This window comes from Saccostrea echinata, unplaced genomic scaffold, assembly GCF_033153115.1.
Source record: "Saccostrea echinata isolate AGI-Se365-2 ecotype Australia unplaced genomic scaffold, CSIRO_AGI_Sech_v1 ptg000025l, whole genome shotgun sequence".
In the NCBI taxonomy this organism is placed as follows: Eukaryota; Metazoa; Mollusca; class Bivalvia; order Ostreida; family Ostreidae; genus Saccostrea; species Saccostrea echinata.
Genome location: NW_026889774.1, coordinates 28815100 through 28833645, shown reverse-complemented (window position 1 = coordinate 28833645; position 18546 = coordinate 28815100). Strand labels below are relative to the sequence as shown.

The 18546-nt window shown below is 33.5% G+C and overlaps 1 protein-coding gene across 1 annotated transcript; it reads left to right on the top strand.

Annotated features, from left to right (window-relative positions):
- Positions 1–1690: 1690 nt before the first annotated feature.
- Positions 1691–11689, top strand: LOC133192373 (uncharacterized). The gene is made up of 11 exons (XM_061328389.1): positions 1691–1823; positions 2316–2485; positions 3519–3624; positions 5434–5497; positions 5982–6133; positions 6261–6520; positions 6767–6824; positions 7247–7461; positions 9207–9297; positions 10892–11009; positions 11512–11689. The coding sequence occupies exons 1-11, from the start codon at positions 1691–1693 to the stop codon at positions 11687–11689; spliced, it is 1545 nt and encodes a 514-aa protein (XP_061184373.1).
- The last annotated feature ends 6857 nt before the right edge of the window (positions 11690–18546 follow it).

Genomic DNA, 18546 nt, shown 5'->3' with positions numbered 1-18546 from the left:
AGGTGTGCCGTTTTCCCTTTGGTTAACCAATATGCAATTCCAGAGATAAAATAAATGATGATGGTTTCTCTATTTATTAAACGAGTTTTAACGATGACAACAATTAACGTGAAACAACAAACAAACGTGATCGAGTCGAATCTGACCAAAATGGCCCCAGGACTCAGAGTCCTGGTGAGTAGGACGTGGCCGAGACTGGCCTTCGTATAATTGAAATTATACATGACTATCTATAAGAATCTACGCAATGACAGGTGTTGACATTAAGTAAAATAAGCGAAAGATTCACTGGTATTGAGTAATTAAATATACTTAATGACTCTGAAGTTTGGACATGAAAAACAGATTACACAATGTGGTTATAACAGATTAAATTGTTCTTGGGACATAGTACTCTGTCTCTTTGTAAAAACAGATCAAGTGTTCGAGAAGTGTCACTTGTAAATCTTTGTAAATCAAACAATTATCTTTGTAAAACACATTGTGAGAAATAGAATATGACATAAGCACGAAATTGAAAAAGTAAGGTCCAAAATATTTTTTTTTTTCTGAAACAGTGATTTTTAGACTGATAATAAGATAAAAAAAAAAATTAAATCACAATTGAAAAGTTTTATTTTCTCTTGGACACCAAGCAGACAAACTATTTGCATGAAAACGAGGGTAGGGTTGAAAAAATGTATATATATATATATATATATATATATATATATATATATATATATATATATATATATATAATCCTTAAGCCTTAACATTTGGCGAGAAAACTAACCATATAGATGCTGACAATAGGCAATAATGAGTCCTTTCCCAAACGCTTTTGATGCGAGTTATTACGCCTTCCGAAAAATATTTCCATTTCTATTTGTTTTCTCTGTGATAACTCTTTGAAAGTTAGGAGAGTTGATTTCTTAATCATTCTACCGGAATGCAAATTTCGCCAAGCGAAAGGTCAGGAGCTAAGAAGGCCTAATATGCATGTAATTCTCGTGCGGCTGTCTTTGTGTCCGACTCTAAGGAGGCCTAATATGCATGTAAATCTCGTGCGGCTGTCTTTGTGTCAGACTCTAAGGAGGCCTAATATGCATGTAACTCTCGTGCGGCTGTCTTTGTGTTTGACGTCAGTGGGCGGGGACTATTGAAATTGACATGAGAGGCCTCGTGTAATTTAAATCTATTAGTTTACATTTTTAAAATCTAAATTTACAATTTTATTTCACAATGAATTGGAAATATAAGAAATATAAGGCTTCGCCCGTTATGCAAATTATCCCACGTTTCCAACCATCGTTGATGCCCTGGCATACTCTACTAACTAAACAGTGATTCCTTAATTATATACTTGAAAAGAAAAAAAAATCTTTTTCACGTCTTCACGTTATTAAGGCCTTAGGCAACCTATAATCTGGAGAAAGTGGGATGTTTATCCATACATCCTGTATTTCTTTGTTTTTAGATTCAGTTAATTTGTTACATGAAACATGGTATTTATTAAAATTACACAAAATTCATATTTATTTTGGGAATTTTATTTTTTCATATTTCTGCACAGAATTTCAGTCTAGATACAAACATAAATTTGGGGAGAATAAAAAAAAGGCTAGTTTGCTAGGAAAATTTCGTGAGATTTGTTTTATCATTAATAAAGCCTTAATTATTTCTCATTTATTTTTTCTGTCTCAACAGCATGAAGACAAGATCTAACGACGCCATTTTGACCTTCACTGATATTTGTTTGACCTTGAAAGAAAAGACTATTCTAACAAACATAAATGGGAAAGCCAGAAGTGGGCAGATCTTGGCCATCATGGGCCCAACAGGTAAACTTTCAATATTTTCTTAATTATTTCGTAATCTACTGTCATTTTGTTTTAAATCTCTAAATGTGAAAAAAAAAAAAAACAATCAATGACATTATTTCTTGGCTAAAGAAAATCTGGACTAAAATGTGTCAAATATACAGTATTACGTTTTTGTTAAAGTTTGTTCACTTTACGACCTCTTAATAAGTATAAAGGTAAAAGAAATGATCAAAAAATTAAAATTATCGTAAAATGTTTATGTTTACAATGTATATACTTTATCATAAATAAGAAAGATACGATATGATTATTATCAAAAATGGTTTTACAAAATCGTATGCGAAATATCAAACATGTTGATTAACATCATTACATGTAGTCATTAGCTGAGTTTAGGGCTTTATAAATTCTATTTAAGATTCTTGTTTCATTAAAAGTTAAATAGTTCAAAAGCAATATAGTCAATATATATTTTCTCCAGTTATCAATTTGGCAAAATTTATATTACAGGGTCAGGAAAAACTTCTCTTCTTAACATTTTGGCGGGAAATCTTACACTGACGTCAGGAACGATAACTTACAATGGGAACCCCTTCACGAAACTTCAACGGCGGAAACTGGCGTATGTTCTACAGAGTGACATATTTCTTTCAAGACTCACGCTAAGGGAAACTCTCTATGTAAGCATTATATTTAATAAATCATACAGTTCCCGAAACTTTTTAATTTCCACGTAAACGGCGAGTAAAAGATAAGTGAAAAGTGGGCGAACGATGAACGAACGCAGAGCGAATGGTGAGTGAACGTTGAACGCAACTTAATGGGGTTAGTGAAAGGATCGAAACACGAGCGCAATTTGGTCGCCCGCGTGGCGCAGTGGTTAGAGCGTTCGCTCTAGAGTCGCGGAGTAAGGAGTTGATCCTTACGTCGCGGGTTCGAGCCCCACTGTGGGACGTGGAGACCGGTCCTTCGGATGAGACCGTATAAACGAAGGTCCCGTGTCGCAGTAGGTGCTGGCACGAAAAAGATCCCTCACTGCTCAATGGCCCTAAGTGCCGAGTATAGGTCAAAAATTTGCAGCTCTCCACCGGCAAGTGGTGGCGTCTCCATATGAGTGAAAGATTCTCGAGAGGGACGTTAAACAATAAACAAACAAATGAGCGCAATTTGAACGGGTGAACAAGCGGTGAACTCACTATGAATGCAAGATTGACGGATTGTCTTGGATATTTTTTTCTGGCATTGCATGTATTCCATAATCAGGCAAGAAAAAGGATAAATGAATGGTATGACGTCTCACAACAGCCCAGCTATGACGTCACAACGGACGCCATTACGTTACACCTAATAGGCAATAGGACAAAAGAAAAAAGGGAAATGTAATAAACAGTCAATTCATTGTTTTTTAGTTGCATATGGAATTTATTTCACTCGCGAGAAGGTTTTTTTTTTTTTTTTTTTTTTTTACTCTTGCTCTGTACTCGTGAATATATATATATATATATATATATATATATATATATATATATATATATATATATATATATATATATATATATATATATATATAAAGAACCCTGTCCCGGTCGTGAAATAAATTCCATATCCAACTACAAAGCATTAAATAAAAGACTGTATTTTCCTATGCTTAAAAAACCAAAAGACTGTGAATGCATATATTTTTTCCACATCAAAAACGTTTGAAAATTTTAGTTTACCGCCATGATACGACTTCCTGATCACGTGACAAAAGCAGATAAGATGGCGCGAATCGATGAAATTGTAGATGCACTTCACCTGCGCAAATGTTTGGACACTGGTAAGGGAACAGCATTCTTTAGTCAAACAATAATTCTATTAATTATCAGAAGTAACGTTAAATTCATTTTACACGATAGTACCTGTATTATTCATGTATATGACGTTTCCGGTTCATTCTCCCAAGTTTTTCTCTTTTCATGTATTTTAATAATTCGAATAAAAATTTAATGAAATAAACTATGATTAAAACATTTACAATTTCTACACTTAAGCTTAGCTCAAATGTAATTAATTTCAGTTTCCTGCATTTATAAATTATGACAGAATCAGTCAAAATTTCGAATGTCAGAGGATTGACCCTTCATTCTAAATGCAAAGTGTATAATAAATTATACAGAACGAATGAAAAAAAAAGATATCTCACACTAGCTCTAGCACTGCGCATGTGTTAATGCAGGAACTCTGGGACTTTGCTTCTCAATATAACAAGACTATACTGACCACTATCCATCAGCCTTCCAGTCAGATTTTTCACATTTTTTCGTCTCTACTATTGCTTGTTAACGGACGCGTGAGTTTACATACGTATAACAGAGTAGAGGGTCGTTCTCATGCACCTGTCACCTGGGTCTTCACATTTTTTTTTGTTTTACATTATATGTATTTAATAGACAGTCGTCATATTTTTTTTTACTTTTAAGGACAGATGATACAAACAAAGATTTCTTAAAAAACCATGAAAATAACAACTTTATAGATGTTTATACAAATAAGATAAATAGTTTAAACGCTTAGATTTTAATTTTTCATTCAACATTCCATAATAGTGTCATATAAAGTGATAAGAATTTTTATAGATTTAAAAGGAGGGCTGCAGAAAAACAGAAGTTTGAACATCATAGAAAGCTTACAATTTCTTAATATTTTATAAATTTGTTAAATTCACCATTTACAACCAAAATACATGTAGGTCCAAAAATATAAATTGCAATCCACGTATCCATTTTTTGCTTGTTTCATCTGTCCTTAAAACATGGGCTATAAATTGGCGGATATTTTCAAGCGTTTTAATGAACTTTGGTGTAAGAAAAATGAACATAAGAATAGCATTTAACTGGGTTCCAGAGCAACAAGCATTTTGTAGGACCCAAGAACTAAACTGTTTGCCGAAGGCAACACTTTGATTTGAGGGTTCGACAAAACGCTTTCTGTTAAACGTTCAAAAACGAAGACAAATAATGTTTTATAATATTTTTTACTTTCTATTGTGATGCACATTGGCGTCCATGTTTTCAATAAAGATGACAAAATTTTGTAAATTTCGTTTACGCACACTGAGGAATTAACTTGGTAAATTCCTTTCCGAACACCAGCGAATTCAAATTAGATAAAGCTGATCTACCCTGTGTTGAGAAAAAAGTATGGCATAAAAATGTCGCAGCGGTCCAACATCTCACTAAACGGTCCAACATTTTTTTTTGACAGTAAAATATTGGAAATGTTAGACTTCATTTCAGTAGAGGTTTATGTACGAAACAATTTTTAAGGCATAAAGAATATTTGTGCTTAATCCACATGTACATTTTCATCTCACACTGTCGTTATAATATTCAAAAGTTTTCTTCAAACGTAGGCAGCGTACTTTGGCGATGCCCACAAAGCACTCCCGTATTTCAGTGGACTGGGCCTAAGCTTTCCTGATCATTACAACCCATCTGATATTATGCGTAAGCATGAGTTTTATAAATAAAAAGATATCCCATATCTTATTTCCTTATATTTATTGCAAAAGACTACTTTTTTTCAATTCTAAGAGTAAAATTTATTTTTGTATTAATTATTAATTAATTTTTGTGATCATTTTTAGTGGAGCTGTTAACCACAAATAACGAAGTCGTAAATAAAATTCTTGAAGCATCAGAGAAAGCTAAGTGAGTACAATGTCGTAAAAATATTAAAATCAAATTTACATCATACACAAGCAAACGATGATATTTTAGTTCTAAACTTAACAATTCGACAGTTTAAAATTCATTAGATATTTTTTGTGTGTTTATAAATCTTCTACTAAGAGATTTTTTTTAGGAAATTTGGACAGATGAATACATTTGTGCGTATGTCTGTGCCTCAATGGCAAATTCATGAACATAACATAAGGAGTACCAATTACTTGTCAGTCTCAAACATTCAAAATTTCAAAAATACTACATGAGCACGCATGATTAGTCACATACAATATGGAAGAGACAGTCATTATAGATACTAATAGCGCTGCCAACAAATACATGCATCATTTATGAAATAACAAATGTAAAAATATGTATAAAATAATGCACCTATATAATACATGTAAATAATTTTGTGATATTAAGTAATACACCGTTTGAAACTGAGAATTATTTTTAGAAATTTTAGGGTGAAGGTCGAAAATGCAGAACTCGGTAATGGCAAGGAGTCGACCATTAATGGTGATGGCACATCAAAAATAGCACCATCACTCACAAACGGACACGCTAATGAACCAGCATCTAATGGTCATGTCATTCCTCTTTTATACCACAAAACGGGTGAATATTTGACCGAGTATACATGTATATTAAATAATTAACCTTTTAAATCTATGAATTATTTGAACGTATATTTTCAAGAACATCGCTCTTTTTGTATTGTTTTTTTTTTTTTTTTTCATTTCAGATCCTACAGAGATTGTGCTTAATGTTTCATCTCTTAAACACGTTTCAACAAGCAATCTAGAACGTCCACTCAACACAAAGTGGGCAGCCTCATTTTGGACACAATTTCGCATGTTGTCTTGGCGAAATGCAAAACAATCAAAATGGAGGATTTTTGACGAATGTAACCTTATTCACGCCCTGATTGTTGGCAGTATTTTTTGTGTTATTTATTATCAGATACCAAGTTCTAACGACACACTTCGAGACAGGATGGGAGCGGTGAGAAATCTCAGTTTCCTTCTTCTATGATTTCAGATTCATAGAAATTTGCTTTTATTAAAAACTACAATAAAACACTGCCGCTTATAATGAATTGACCCTTACAGCGAAGTGATGTTCATTCCCCGAGATTTTAAAATATAGTAAACTTAACGAATGTAACAAATTACTCTTATAACGAAGCAATATCATCCGTACCTGGCACTTCGTTATAAGCGTGCTTTACTGTATACGAATTTTTGACAGGTTTTCTTTCCTCTGGTATATTGGGGATTCGCAATGGTGACTGATGCTGTTACCAGTTGTAAGTTGTATTTTTTGCTTCTGCTTTGAACAGTCATTAAAATTCACTGTTCTTTTATTTTTCTTATTTATTCATCATATATTTTAATTTAGAGCTGCAACCTAAACACATACATGTATCCTATTTTATGTACTAAGAATTATTTAATTAAATTTTACTGAACTCATTGCAAATGTTTTTTGATGATTTTTTTTAATGTAAAAAGGAGGCAATAAAAGATCTTTTACTACAAAAATAAAATGTGTTTTCAAAAATGCTTAGTGGAAACATTACCGGTACTCAATATGTCAAATCTAAACTTCTTATGACACCACATTTAGTTTAGGACTTTCGAAATTAGAATTTCTTTTGATTTCATTCCCAAATTACTTCCGTAAATTTAATATCATAAATATATATATTATACATTTTACATTTTAAAGTTATTGGAGAACGAGAGGTTGTGAGGAAAGAGAGAAGAGCAGGTGCCTACCGCCTGTCTGCCTATTACACGGCTAAGATGGTCAGTGAACTTCCAATGATGATTGTGGTGCCTATTGCCCAGCTTTCGGCCATGTACTGGTTGGCAGGGATTGGGGGACCGGTGCAGTTTGCCATTTATTTAGGAATAAATCTTCTGAATTGTTTTACCACTCAGGTAAGAAATTGAGATTGGGTATTGAATTTCTCAACATTTCTTTAATACTTGAAGACCTAAGGACAAGGTACATGTATGGTAATGGCCAAATTTTGTCCCTTTTTTGATAAAAATATATAAACACGGTTAAAATTGTAATAGATTGCAATTGAGACTTTAAATTATGTTTGTTTTAAAACCAGAAATAATTTTAACCATACATAATAACCATACACAGAAGCAACAAGAGGATGACAAAATAGCATACTTTACAAAGAACTACGAACTCTAAATCTCGATTCCCGCTTACATTTTACACCCATTTAATTCAACATTAAGGGCAATTTGGCCATTAAAACTTTTTTTGGAATTTTATCACCACTGTCAAATAGTTAATTTCTTTTAATTACAGCTCGACCGTCACGGTAGCTCAGTCGGTAGAGCGCTCGCTCCTGATCGGAAGGTCGCGTGTTCGAATCACGGCCGCGACTGACCTAAGTCGATAAAAAATAGGTAGCAACTGTTCCATCGCCAAGCGCTTGGCACTTTGAAGTGAAAGTTGCGGGTCCTTCGGATGAGACCTTAAAAAACGAGGCCCTGTGTCACGGTAGGCGTTGACACGATAAAGAAACCTCACTGCTCAATGGCCCTGAGTGCCTAGTAAAGGTCTAAATTTGAAGCCCTTCACCGGTATATGGTGACATCTCTATATGAGTGAAAAATTCTCTAACGGAACGTAAAACAGCATACAATCAATCAATCATTCATTAATTACAGTTCTTTTTAAAAGGAGTGTGTGTTGAAAATGTTGTCCGTTGAAATTAGGTTTTAAAACATCACCAGATTTTGAAATACTAATTGATTTCTGGACAAACGATCCTTAAATCTTTCCGAATCTTTAATTATGTAAAAGTAAGCATCTAAATTTAATAAACTAAAATTTTTCATGTGTAATTTCATTTAAAATATGTAAAAAATGACAATTTTTGTTGTTGTTTTTTTTGTCTGTAAACATATGTTCCCCAGTGAAACAACAAACGCTTTGGTATGAATTTGTTAGATGATAATTTATGATACCTGTGAAAGTGAATGTTTTTGTTTCGCCAGAGGGGGGATATATTTTTGAAAATATTTTTCGTTTTCCATTGATTCCTATAGTAGAAAATACAGTCAAGGTTTACCAAAATTATAGCTTAATAGACACCCAAACCAGGGGCCAAAAAGGGGTCTGAGCCTATCTTGTCCTTTAATTCAATTATAAGCATCTTTATACATAGTTAACTGAAGTCTGCTTAAGTCTATTCCCAAGCCTGGGTCAGGATGTAGATATGTTCTGGGTGTCTGCGAATTTCAATTCATATTAAATTAACAGAAATGTTCTTATGGAACAGGAAGAATATACATATTGAATGAATGTTCAACCATCCTCACTTTAGATTGATTCAGGTAACCTGTAATTTAAATAAAAAATCTTGGCTCCGGGACCGTAAAACTTAGATGACCTCTCTCTTGATCTTATTCTCACTTTTCCACTATCATGACTATATTCCTTTTGTAAGGCGAGATTAAGATCAAAAGTGAGCTCATCTAAGTTTTATGGCGCCGGCGCCTGATTTAGGGATCTATTAAGAATTGGGCTAAGAAGTAGCAATAAACGGGAACAATTCTTTTTTCTGGGTTAATCAAAATAGATTAGAAATTCACAATTCAATTCACAGAGTATTTTATCGTTAAATGCGGTGTGCTAAATAATATTTTATTTACAGAGCATAGGGTACATCATTGGAGCCTGTGTCCGCACATTTAAGTACAGCATTACAGCCGTCAACACTGTGATGGTGGTATTCCTTATATTAGGTAAGACATATATTGAGGTCATGACTTCAACTCTGAACTGACCCAAGGTCATGACTTCAACTCTGACCTGGACCAACCTTACACTTGATTGTTCCTTTGCAAAACACTAGATATCAAGAAGTGAATGTCACGTGACTTTCAGATAAGACGTTAAGAAGGCACGACTTGATAAAGATTCATCTATTTAATATATAATTGTTCTGTGGCATATATATCTGAAATTTTGCATATCATTTATAACTAGTGGTCTCTTAGAATTTTTTCAAGAGAGAAAAAAATCAGTCAAGACCAACCTTACCTGTACAATACATCCAGGTCGGCATTCTTATTTGAATTATATTTGATGGAGGACATTTTAACGGATATTAAATTTTGTTACATACTGGAAAATGCGTTTTTGACTTTGAGAAAATTACATCGGTTAAACTTAAAGGTGAAAACATTGAGTTGGTCTATTTCATGGTTTGAAACTCTTCGGTGTGGTGCGTATAGAAGGTCCTGAATAAATAAATCAATTTTTTCATTTAACCAAAAAAATTCTTCCAGCTCTTAGATAACATTTGTTAAAATTAGGGATGGCAACGAATATTCGAATATTCATTCCATGAGTTGATATTCGAATATGAATTTAAGATTCGAATATTCGATGTTTTTCAGATTTCATAAAAAGAAGTACTATGATTAATAAATTTTGATAAGAACAGTGCTGGGATTATCCCTATTTAATTTACTAGCGATCAATTTCGATTGCCTGATTTCTTTCACTACTTTCTTATCTTATAGATTTACTACATTACATGTATTTTGTTTTGAGTAAGGTGTTAAAGAATTGTACAATAATGCTTTATGTATAATACGAAACGTACTTTCATAGCTTTCTAAGTTAGATATGATCGGATCTATAATCGAGGACAACAAAATGAAATCTTAGAATGTCTAAAAGGCGTGAAGATATAAATTCATTGATCATTGAATGGATGTCCGATAGAATTAGTCTGTAATTAATATTGTAAAGAGCTTAATTTCAGAATAAATGTGTAAATTACTTGGTTATTTCGGGTTGTACATACTCCTGAATTTTATATTCATTATCGGGAAATTAGTTAATTACCTAGGAAAATTGTCTATGGAAATATTTGTTTACATTGTATCAAAGATTATAATCATATCTCTTATTAGGCAGATAATTGTAATTCATTACACGTATTGAAATCTGAACAGTATACCGTTGCCTTTAGTAAGACGACTGGTTCCTCAGATGGAGCTACTATAAATACACATGTTTCATTTATTGAAATTATACTTTTCTACATTTAAATCAATTATTTATTTCAAACATTGACAAATATTAAATGAAATTTCTTATTGTACACCTACAAAAGTCTTCATACAATTTTACTTCCAATGCAAGTATACCTACGCTTAAACTTTCATGATGCATATTTAAGATAAAACAGATTTTATTTATTTTATCGAATATTCGAATATATTCGAATACTTTCATTGAATATTCGAATATGAATTATAGACTAAATTGACATTCCTAGTTAAAATTGTGAATTCATTCTTTGATGTCCTCTGTTTTATTTTACAGGTGGATTTTTTAACACGTCTTTCCCCACATGGTTTACTTGGGCTAAGTATACTTCATTCCTGCACTATCCCTTTGCTGCCATTGTGACTGTTTTATTCGGAGATATAGAACCATTCAGGTATGGACTTTTTACATTACAAATCCGTGATGTACGTGTATTTTGCGGCATACCAATATTGTTTTAAGTCATTTGATTATGATAGGGACAATTGAGGTTGAACACAAAATAATTTCAGTAAATGTTGAACCAAGTCTGTATTATTTTCTTTTTGATTTGCTTTATTTATAATATGAAGTGTTAAACAAAGGAAATAGATCTCAAGATAGATTCAACTTGATTTATTATTTGAAATGTAACAGAAAGATCTTTGATATCAGAATAAATTACAAGACTAAATTCTTTAAAGCATTTCCTTTATACTCTTTCCATTAAACTGTGTTAAATGTAAATTACTGAGGATTTTCATTTAGTTATCCGATTTGTAACTTAATCTTTAGAAGACCATGCTGTAAGCAACAACCAGTATGTAAACGTAAAACAAAAGAACCTCTGCACTGATAATCTAAAAAAAATCATCTGATTGCTGATTTGCATTAAAATACCAATCTTTTGTTTTTAGGTGCGGAAACCCTCAAATATTCAAGAAGTGCCAAAATGAAAAAGAGCTTATCACAGGAAGTGACGTGTTACACAGTGTAGGAATTGATCTCCCTGTTTATTGTTGTGTAGGAACGATGGTGGTCTTGATTATTTTGTTACGTATTCTTGGATATTATGCCATTAAATACAGGTTGTAGACATATTAAATAAATATAAGAATTATTGTCGATGAGCGTTATACATATTACAATTGGTTGGGAATGACAGAGAAGGCCATGTGATTATGCCCTCACATTTAATTCACAAAACGATATTATAATGACATTCAGAAAATTCCAGCGAGCCATGCATTACATTTCTTCAAGTTATGTATTCAGATCCTAAAATGTTAATATGAAATATGATGGTAATGAACAGCAATCAAGCTCAAAAGTCAATATTTGGGGCAGAGCAAACATGGACCTCTAAAAACATTTGAGGTGGGATCAGGTGCCATGGGGAGTAAGCATTCCCGGTCGACTGGTCACACAAGCCGTATGCTCCTTGTCATATTTGAGACATAAACTCCATATACAGGTAACAATGGTTTATTGCTACATAAATAAGAGAAGTTGATGATGGAAAAGTTGAAGTCATCACGTTTAACAAAGCGTTTTGTTGTTAGGTTACCATTAACGTCTTTTCTAGTAAAATATAGTTTTTGACCGGATAAGGTTCTATCCATCGGGTATAATAAACCGCAATGATAGCAACATACTTGTTACCCTTCTCGGTCCTTGGTAAAGGACCAAGGATGTCAATGGCAACTCGTTCCAGTGGTTCTCCATCTAGATACTGACCCAGTTTTCCTCTGGCTGCCCTTGATGGATTCTTCCTTGCTTCACGCACAGCCTCTGATTTGTTTCTTAACATTGCCTTTTAAAATGTCCAGTAGAACCTTTCTCTTATTTTTTCGGTGCTTTGGGAAATTCCTAAATGTATAATTATGTGTACCAACAGTAAGTATCTCTTTAATACATGCTTTTAGCACCGCTATCTGCTAATAGGTTTATTCAGTTTCTTCCCAAGTCCTGTTCTCATTTCGTAACATCAGTCGGTTCCATTGTAACCAATCCGTCTTAAGCTCTGCTGGTTCCTTTGCTATCATCTGCCAAGTTGGTCAGTTATCCATCGTCTTCCACTAAATTATTTTGACTAATATTGGATCTGCATTCTGCTCCTTTTGTAGGTCTTCTTGTGTCGTTGTCATTGTACCAATTTTGGATTTTGGATTGGTCTTCTGTTAACTTTAATACATGATTATTGTCCTCTTCTTTGTCACAGCAGTTAATAAGTGCACATGGTCGACGTCTTAGCCCATCACTATTACCATATTGTTTTCCTGGTCGATGTATAATTTTAAGTCATAAGTCTGTAGAACCTCAAGCCAACGGGCTACTTGTCCCTCTGCAGTCAAACTGTTGGCATGATTGTAATAAGCATTGAGCCCTCTACCACGATTATGAAATCCATGGCCCCAGACTCAGGGGTTCTGGTGCTAGGACGGGGCTCTGTTGAATATAGAGTGAATATTCATTATTTCTTAAAAATCTTCTCCTCTGCTCCTGAGTATTAAGCAAACAAACCAAATGCATAGCTATGATGAGGAAGTGTGCCTCCTCCAAAATTATGAATTTCATGGTCCCTGGGTCAAAGTTTCTGGTGTAAGGTCTGGGCTCTAATGATTATGTAGTGAAAATTCTTTAATTCTTTGAAAATCTCCTCCTCTGCTCCTGGACATTAAGCCGATGGACTCGGTACATGGTAATGATGATGATGAAGGATGCTTCTTCCACAATTGTGAATTTCATGGCCCCTGGGTCAGGGTATTTCTGTGTAAGGGCGGGGTCAGGGGTACTGGTGTTAGGACAGGGCGCTTATAATTACATTACTCTTATGAAAATTCTTTAATTCTTTGAAAATCTCCTCTGCTCCTTGGTATTAAATAAACTAACTAAGAATATAGTTATGATGAGCAAGAGTGCCTCTTCCAAAATTGTGAATTTCATGGCCCCTGGGTCAGGGGTTCTGGTGTTTGGGCGGGGCTCTATTGAAAATAGAGTGAAAATGCATTAATACTTTGAAAATCTTCTCCTCTACCCCTCCTTAAATAGTGTTAAGGTTTTGTCAAAGGTCAACATGTCCAAAAATTTATTTTTACAATAGCTCCAAAACTATGTGGTTTATAAAGTTAAAACTTTTACAGTTTATAAATATATCATTGATTACCAGATAGAAAGTATCACTTGATAACAAATACTTAAAAAAAATATTTATCGAGAAAAATTCTTTTTAAAAAAATGCATGTATTTTTAAAAAATACACCTAATTAATTCCGTACTTTTAGTGAAAGCCATCATTGCAGAAACAATATATGTTTATCAATGAAGGGCAAGTTAGACTTCGATAGCCTCTGGAAAGTTGTTTTCTTTATTTTGTCTAAATGTTAAGATTTGAAACCGAAAGTACATTGCAAATGGCGGATTTTATAGGGGTCTTGTCTTTATACATGTCATGCTTTCAATAACAGCTTTTCAGAGACCATTCATGTCCAACTTGCCCTTCATTGATAAACATATATTATTTCTGCAATGATGGTTTTCACTAAAAGTGCAGAATTAAGCAGGTATATTTCTTTTAAAATATGCAAAATTTTTGAATTTTTTTCTCTCAAAATATATAAATTTTTAAATATTTGTTTTCAAGTGATACTTTCTATCTGTTAATCAATGATATATCTATAAACTGTGAAAGTTTTAACTTTATACCTCACATAGTTTTTGAGCTACTGTAAAAATAAATTTTTGGACATCTTGACCTTTGACAAAACCTTAAGCAAACAATCTTAATACAATAATATAAATGTATAAATATATTTATAGATGCCTTTTCTCTACTTCTGTATATATCTAGGAGGCTTACAACGTACAAAATTCTAAAAAGTGAAGCAAATGAGAGTTACTCCCATTTGCTTTATTGTGTTAATCAAGAAATCCTTGTTTAAAATTTGATTCAAGTCAGATTCTTGTCTGGAAAGCTATATAAAAGATTGACATATAGATTATTTATGTAGCAAAAGGGACAATAGTTATTATCATGTAAGGTCATTGAGATCACAGTTTTGTTGGAAAGAGACTGCACAAAGTTGTTTAATACTTTATCAAAGTGAACAAGTGATCATAGAGAGCCAGAGTGACTATGAGACATGTTGTAGGTTGTGACAAGTGGCAAATAGCCACGTCGTATAGCCAAGTCTCTCTTTTTGTACTTAATCGTAGCATTAGGCAAGTGACAAAAACATAACTTTATATGTTGAATACCTTACACACCAGGCAAGTGTCCATTGTATTTGTATATTTTGCATTCATTATCATCCCTATAAGATTTGGGAAAAACAAGTACGATCTCAAGGAGATCACTTGGGTCTCGCACGTTACAATATGCAAAGGTATTTTTACCAGTTTTTTGAAATACTTGAGCAACATAGCTTCATCTTTCAGTTAATTTAGTTTTATACTTCTATGGATCCTTTACAGTGTTGTATTATACTACGGTGACCGTTAAGGCCCTTTGGCCTCTTGTTGAAGTTTAGGGGCCATGTTAATGCCCCTTGATCAGCTCTTATTAAAAAGCTTTTTCCATAAAGGTAATGGTGAAAATGCCTGATTGAACTCACAACGACCATGTCTGTTACTCATTAGTTCTTTTCTGGTTTACTGATCGCCTTGCTAAAGTACGCACTAGGTCTTTCTATGCCATCATCCATCTGGGAAAAAACTCCACCCATGGCGAACGCATTAGCGTCTGTGTCCAATACAAAAGGTAAGCTCAGGTCTTGGTACAGTAAGATAGGTGCTGAAAAAAGTGCTGTTTTAAGCTCACCTGAGCTGATCGAAAGCTCAAGCGAGCTTTTCTATTCACCCGTTTTCCCTCGTCCGTCCGTCCATCTGTAAACTTTTCATATTTTCAACTTCTTCTCAAGAGCCACGGCCAATTTTAACCAAAGTTGATACAAAGCATTCTTGGGTAAAGAGGAATTTAAATGGTTAAAATGGGGACCAGAAAAAACTTAAACTTATGTGGAAGCTTCCTGAAGTAGTGTAAATTCTAAACAGAGCAAATCATGCCCCCCCCCCTCCCCCCGTGGATAGGGTGAGATCACAATAAGGAATCAAAGTTTTACATTGAAATATATAGGAAAAATCTAAAGAATCTTCTTCTCAAGAACCACTGGGCAAGAAAAGCTGAAACTTATGTGGTTGTCTCCTGCGGAAGTGTAGACTATAAATTGTTCAAATCATGGTTCCCAGGCGTAGGGTGGGACCACAATAGGGAAGCAAAGTTTTACATTGAAAGATATAGGGAAAATCTTTTAAAAAAACCTTCTTTTCAAGAACCACTGGGCCAGAAAAGCTTAAACTTATGTGGAAGTCTTCTGAGGTAGTGTACATTCTAAATTGTTCTTGGGTGAAACCTTTAATCCAGCATTCTGTAATCGTTGTAGCACTGCGTCTAGATGGTTAACATGACTGTTAAAAATTTTGGAGTATACAATGTTTTCGTCTATGTACAAAAAGCAAATTTCAAAGTTGAGACCCTCTAAAATATTTTCCATCTGTTTCTCGAATGTACGAGGGTTGTTCGGAAAGTTCGTGGATTACCGTCGTAACTTTTTTACTTAACGTCATATTATATCCAAATTTGGAAGAGATATTTCTACCTTAAATTCAAATGATGTGTATTAATTTTTTTTTAAATATCGTGGTTTATTTCAAACGTATTTAGACTTGATAAATGCGAAAATCGGACCCCGGAGCAGGTCAAAATTTTGTAATTTACAATCAAGACACTAAATAATGTCTGAAGTCATATCTTCTGTAAAATGACACAAAAACGGGAAATTCAACACGTTCAAATTAAGAATTGTTTCATCGTTTCTGATGCCAAATTATGACATAATATTTTGCTTCGTTGAAAAGAAATCAGTTTCAGAAGATAGGTAGTCCTCATTGAAAAAGGCAAAAAAGATGACGTCGTAGAACGTCACGGCGCAGCAGTTAACCATACAATCTTGTGTTGTACTTTGGAAAACTCCAGGAAAAACTCTGAAAATGCCGGAGGAAGTAGGAAATATGTCAAAAGCGAGCCCTGTATGTGTGTGTACATGGTACAAGCGGTATTTGAGTGATAGACTACTCTGCTTAGACGATGGTGATCTGTGAGAAAACGGATTATCTGTAAAAATCTTATCAAAAACATTGAAAAGTTAATAACGTCACGGTCAGAGTTTGGCGCTTCACTGATTCTGATCTTGTGAAAGCACACTTTTGCAGTGAAAAAAAAATATAACATTGACAAACAAAATGATGCTATGGAGCAATTGTTAGTAAAACAGATTTCAAGTGATAGAGAAATGTTCTTAATGAGTGTACTGATATTGGGCAATACTGTGTGGAATGTATAGGGATAGTATTTTTAGAACCTCATGTCTGTACATTTTTGACGTTACAGTGTTGTTGAGTTTGCTCCGTGGTTACAAAACGTGTTGATTTTAAAATTAAATATCATGAATTCTATTAAAGCAAGTGAAGTGAAACTTTATACATCAACAAAATAAATATTTTTACATATGGTAATGTGCTCATTTTAAATTTCTTGAAGATAGTGTAACGAAGATTGGCATAGTCCACGAACTTTCCGAACAACCCTCGTAGCGACTGCGTTGCATAGGCCAAATGGCATGACCTTAAATTGGTAGAATTCATGCGTCGAAACGAATGCCGTTTTGTTTTAATCTGCAGGGTCCATCATAACCTGCTAGTAACCGCTAGCCAGGTCTAGGCAACTGAACCATTTCGATGTTTTCATAGGCGTCTAAAGAGTCGTCTATTCTTGGTAGAGGGTATGAGTCTTTATGCGATACCTCATTTAATCTGCCGTAGTCAATACATAATGGAATGCTACCATTTTATTTTTTTTTTTTGGGGGGGGGGGGGGGTTACCTAAATACGAATAGAATATAGAAAGTATTTACGACATTCCTTTGAAATTCAATGATTCGGACAGGTTTCTTATTTTTTCTCTGTATTACAATTTCGGGCAGCAAACAATTTTAATTGTGTGTACATTTATGTTAATTTCTAGTTAAGTGTCTACACTTGATACGGGGAAGTTTTGATTATCAGAGAAGACACAGCATGGCTATATTGGGTTATCAAACGGAAATAAATATGTTTAAAGGTTATATAACCATTCTTTATATATATATATATATATATATATATATATATATATATATATATATATATATATATATATATATATATATATATATATATATATATATATATATATATATATATATATATGATGTTTAGTTTAGCAAACATCCATTTTCCCGTTCTACCATTGATCCTGTTCAGAAACAAGTAAACAAACCGGTCTTTAAAAGAGCATTTCTCTGAGTTAAAAACCAATTATTCAGTCTACAGTCTTTCTCTTTCATCTAAGACCAATGTTCTTTTTTTTTATTTAAGAAAAAGAAATATGCCATGGAAATGGAGGGATGTTGGGTTACAAATGTCAAAATGCATGTTGTGTTAGCTTAGTCATAATCGGGCAAACGGAAAAATCCGTAATGCCAGTGTGAAAATAATGGCCTAACAATTTGACATGTATGAAAAACGTTAGTCAAGATTAGACTAGACAATAGACTGTATTTGCTTTCAAGGTCATTGTGTCGACTATAGAATTTGCTAAATGTTGACTTTAAGTGAGACTGTTAATATCCTTCTATCCTCAACTTATCTGTCAATAGCTTACCTCGTTTGAGAAACTGTTCGTACGTAAAACATTCTGTTGCTATCAAATCAACTGGGAGATATAAACTCCATATGCAAGTGATAATGGGATATTGCTGCTTAAAAATGGGAATTTGATGATAGAAAAGTAGAAGTCGTCACGTTTATATCAGTTTTGATGGAAGACTTTATCTTCAAAAACCTACATAGATATT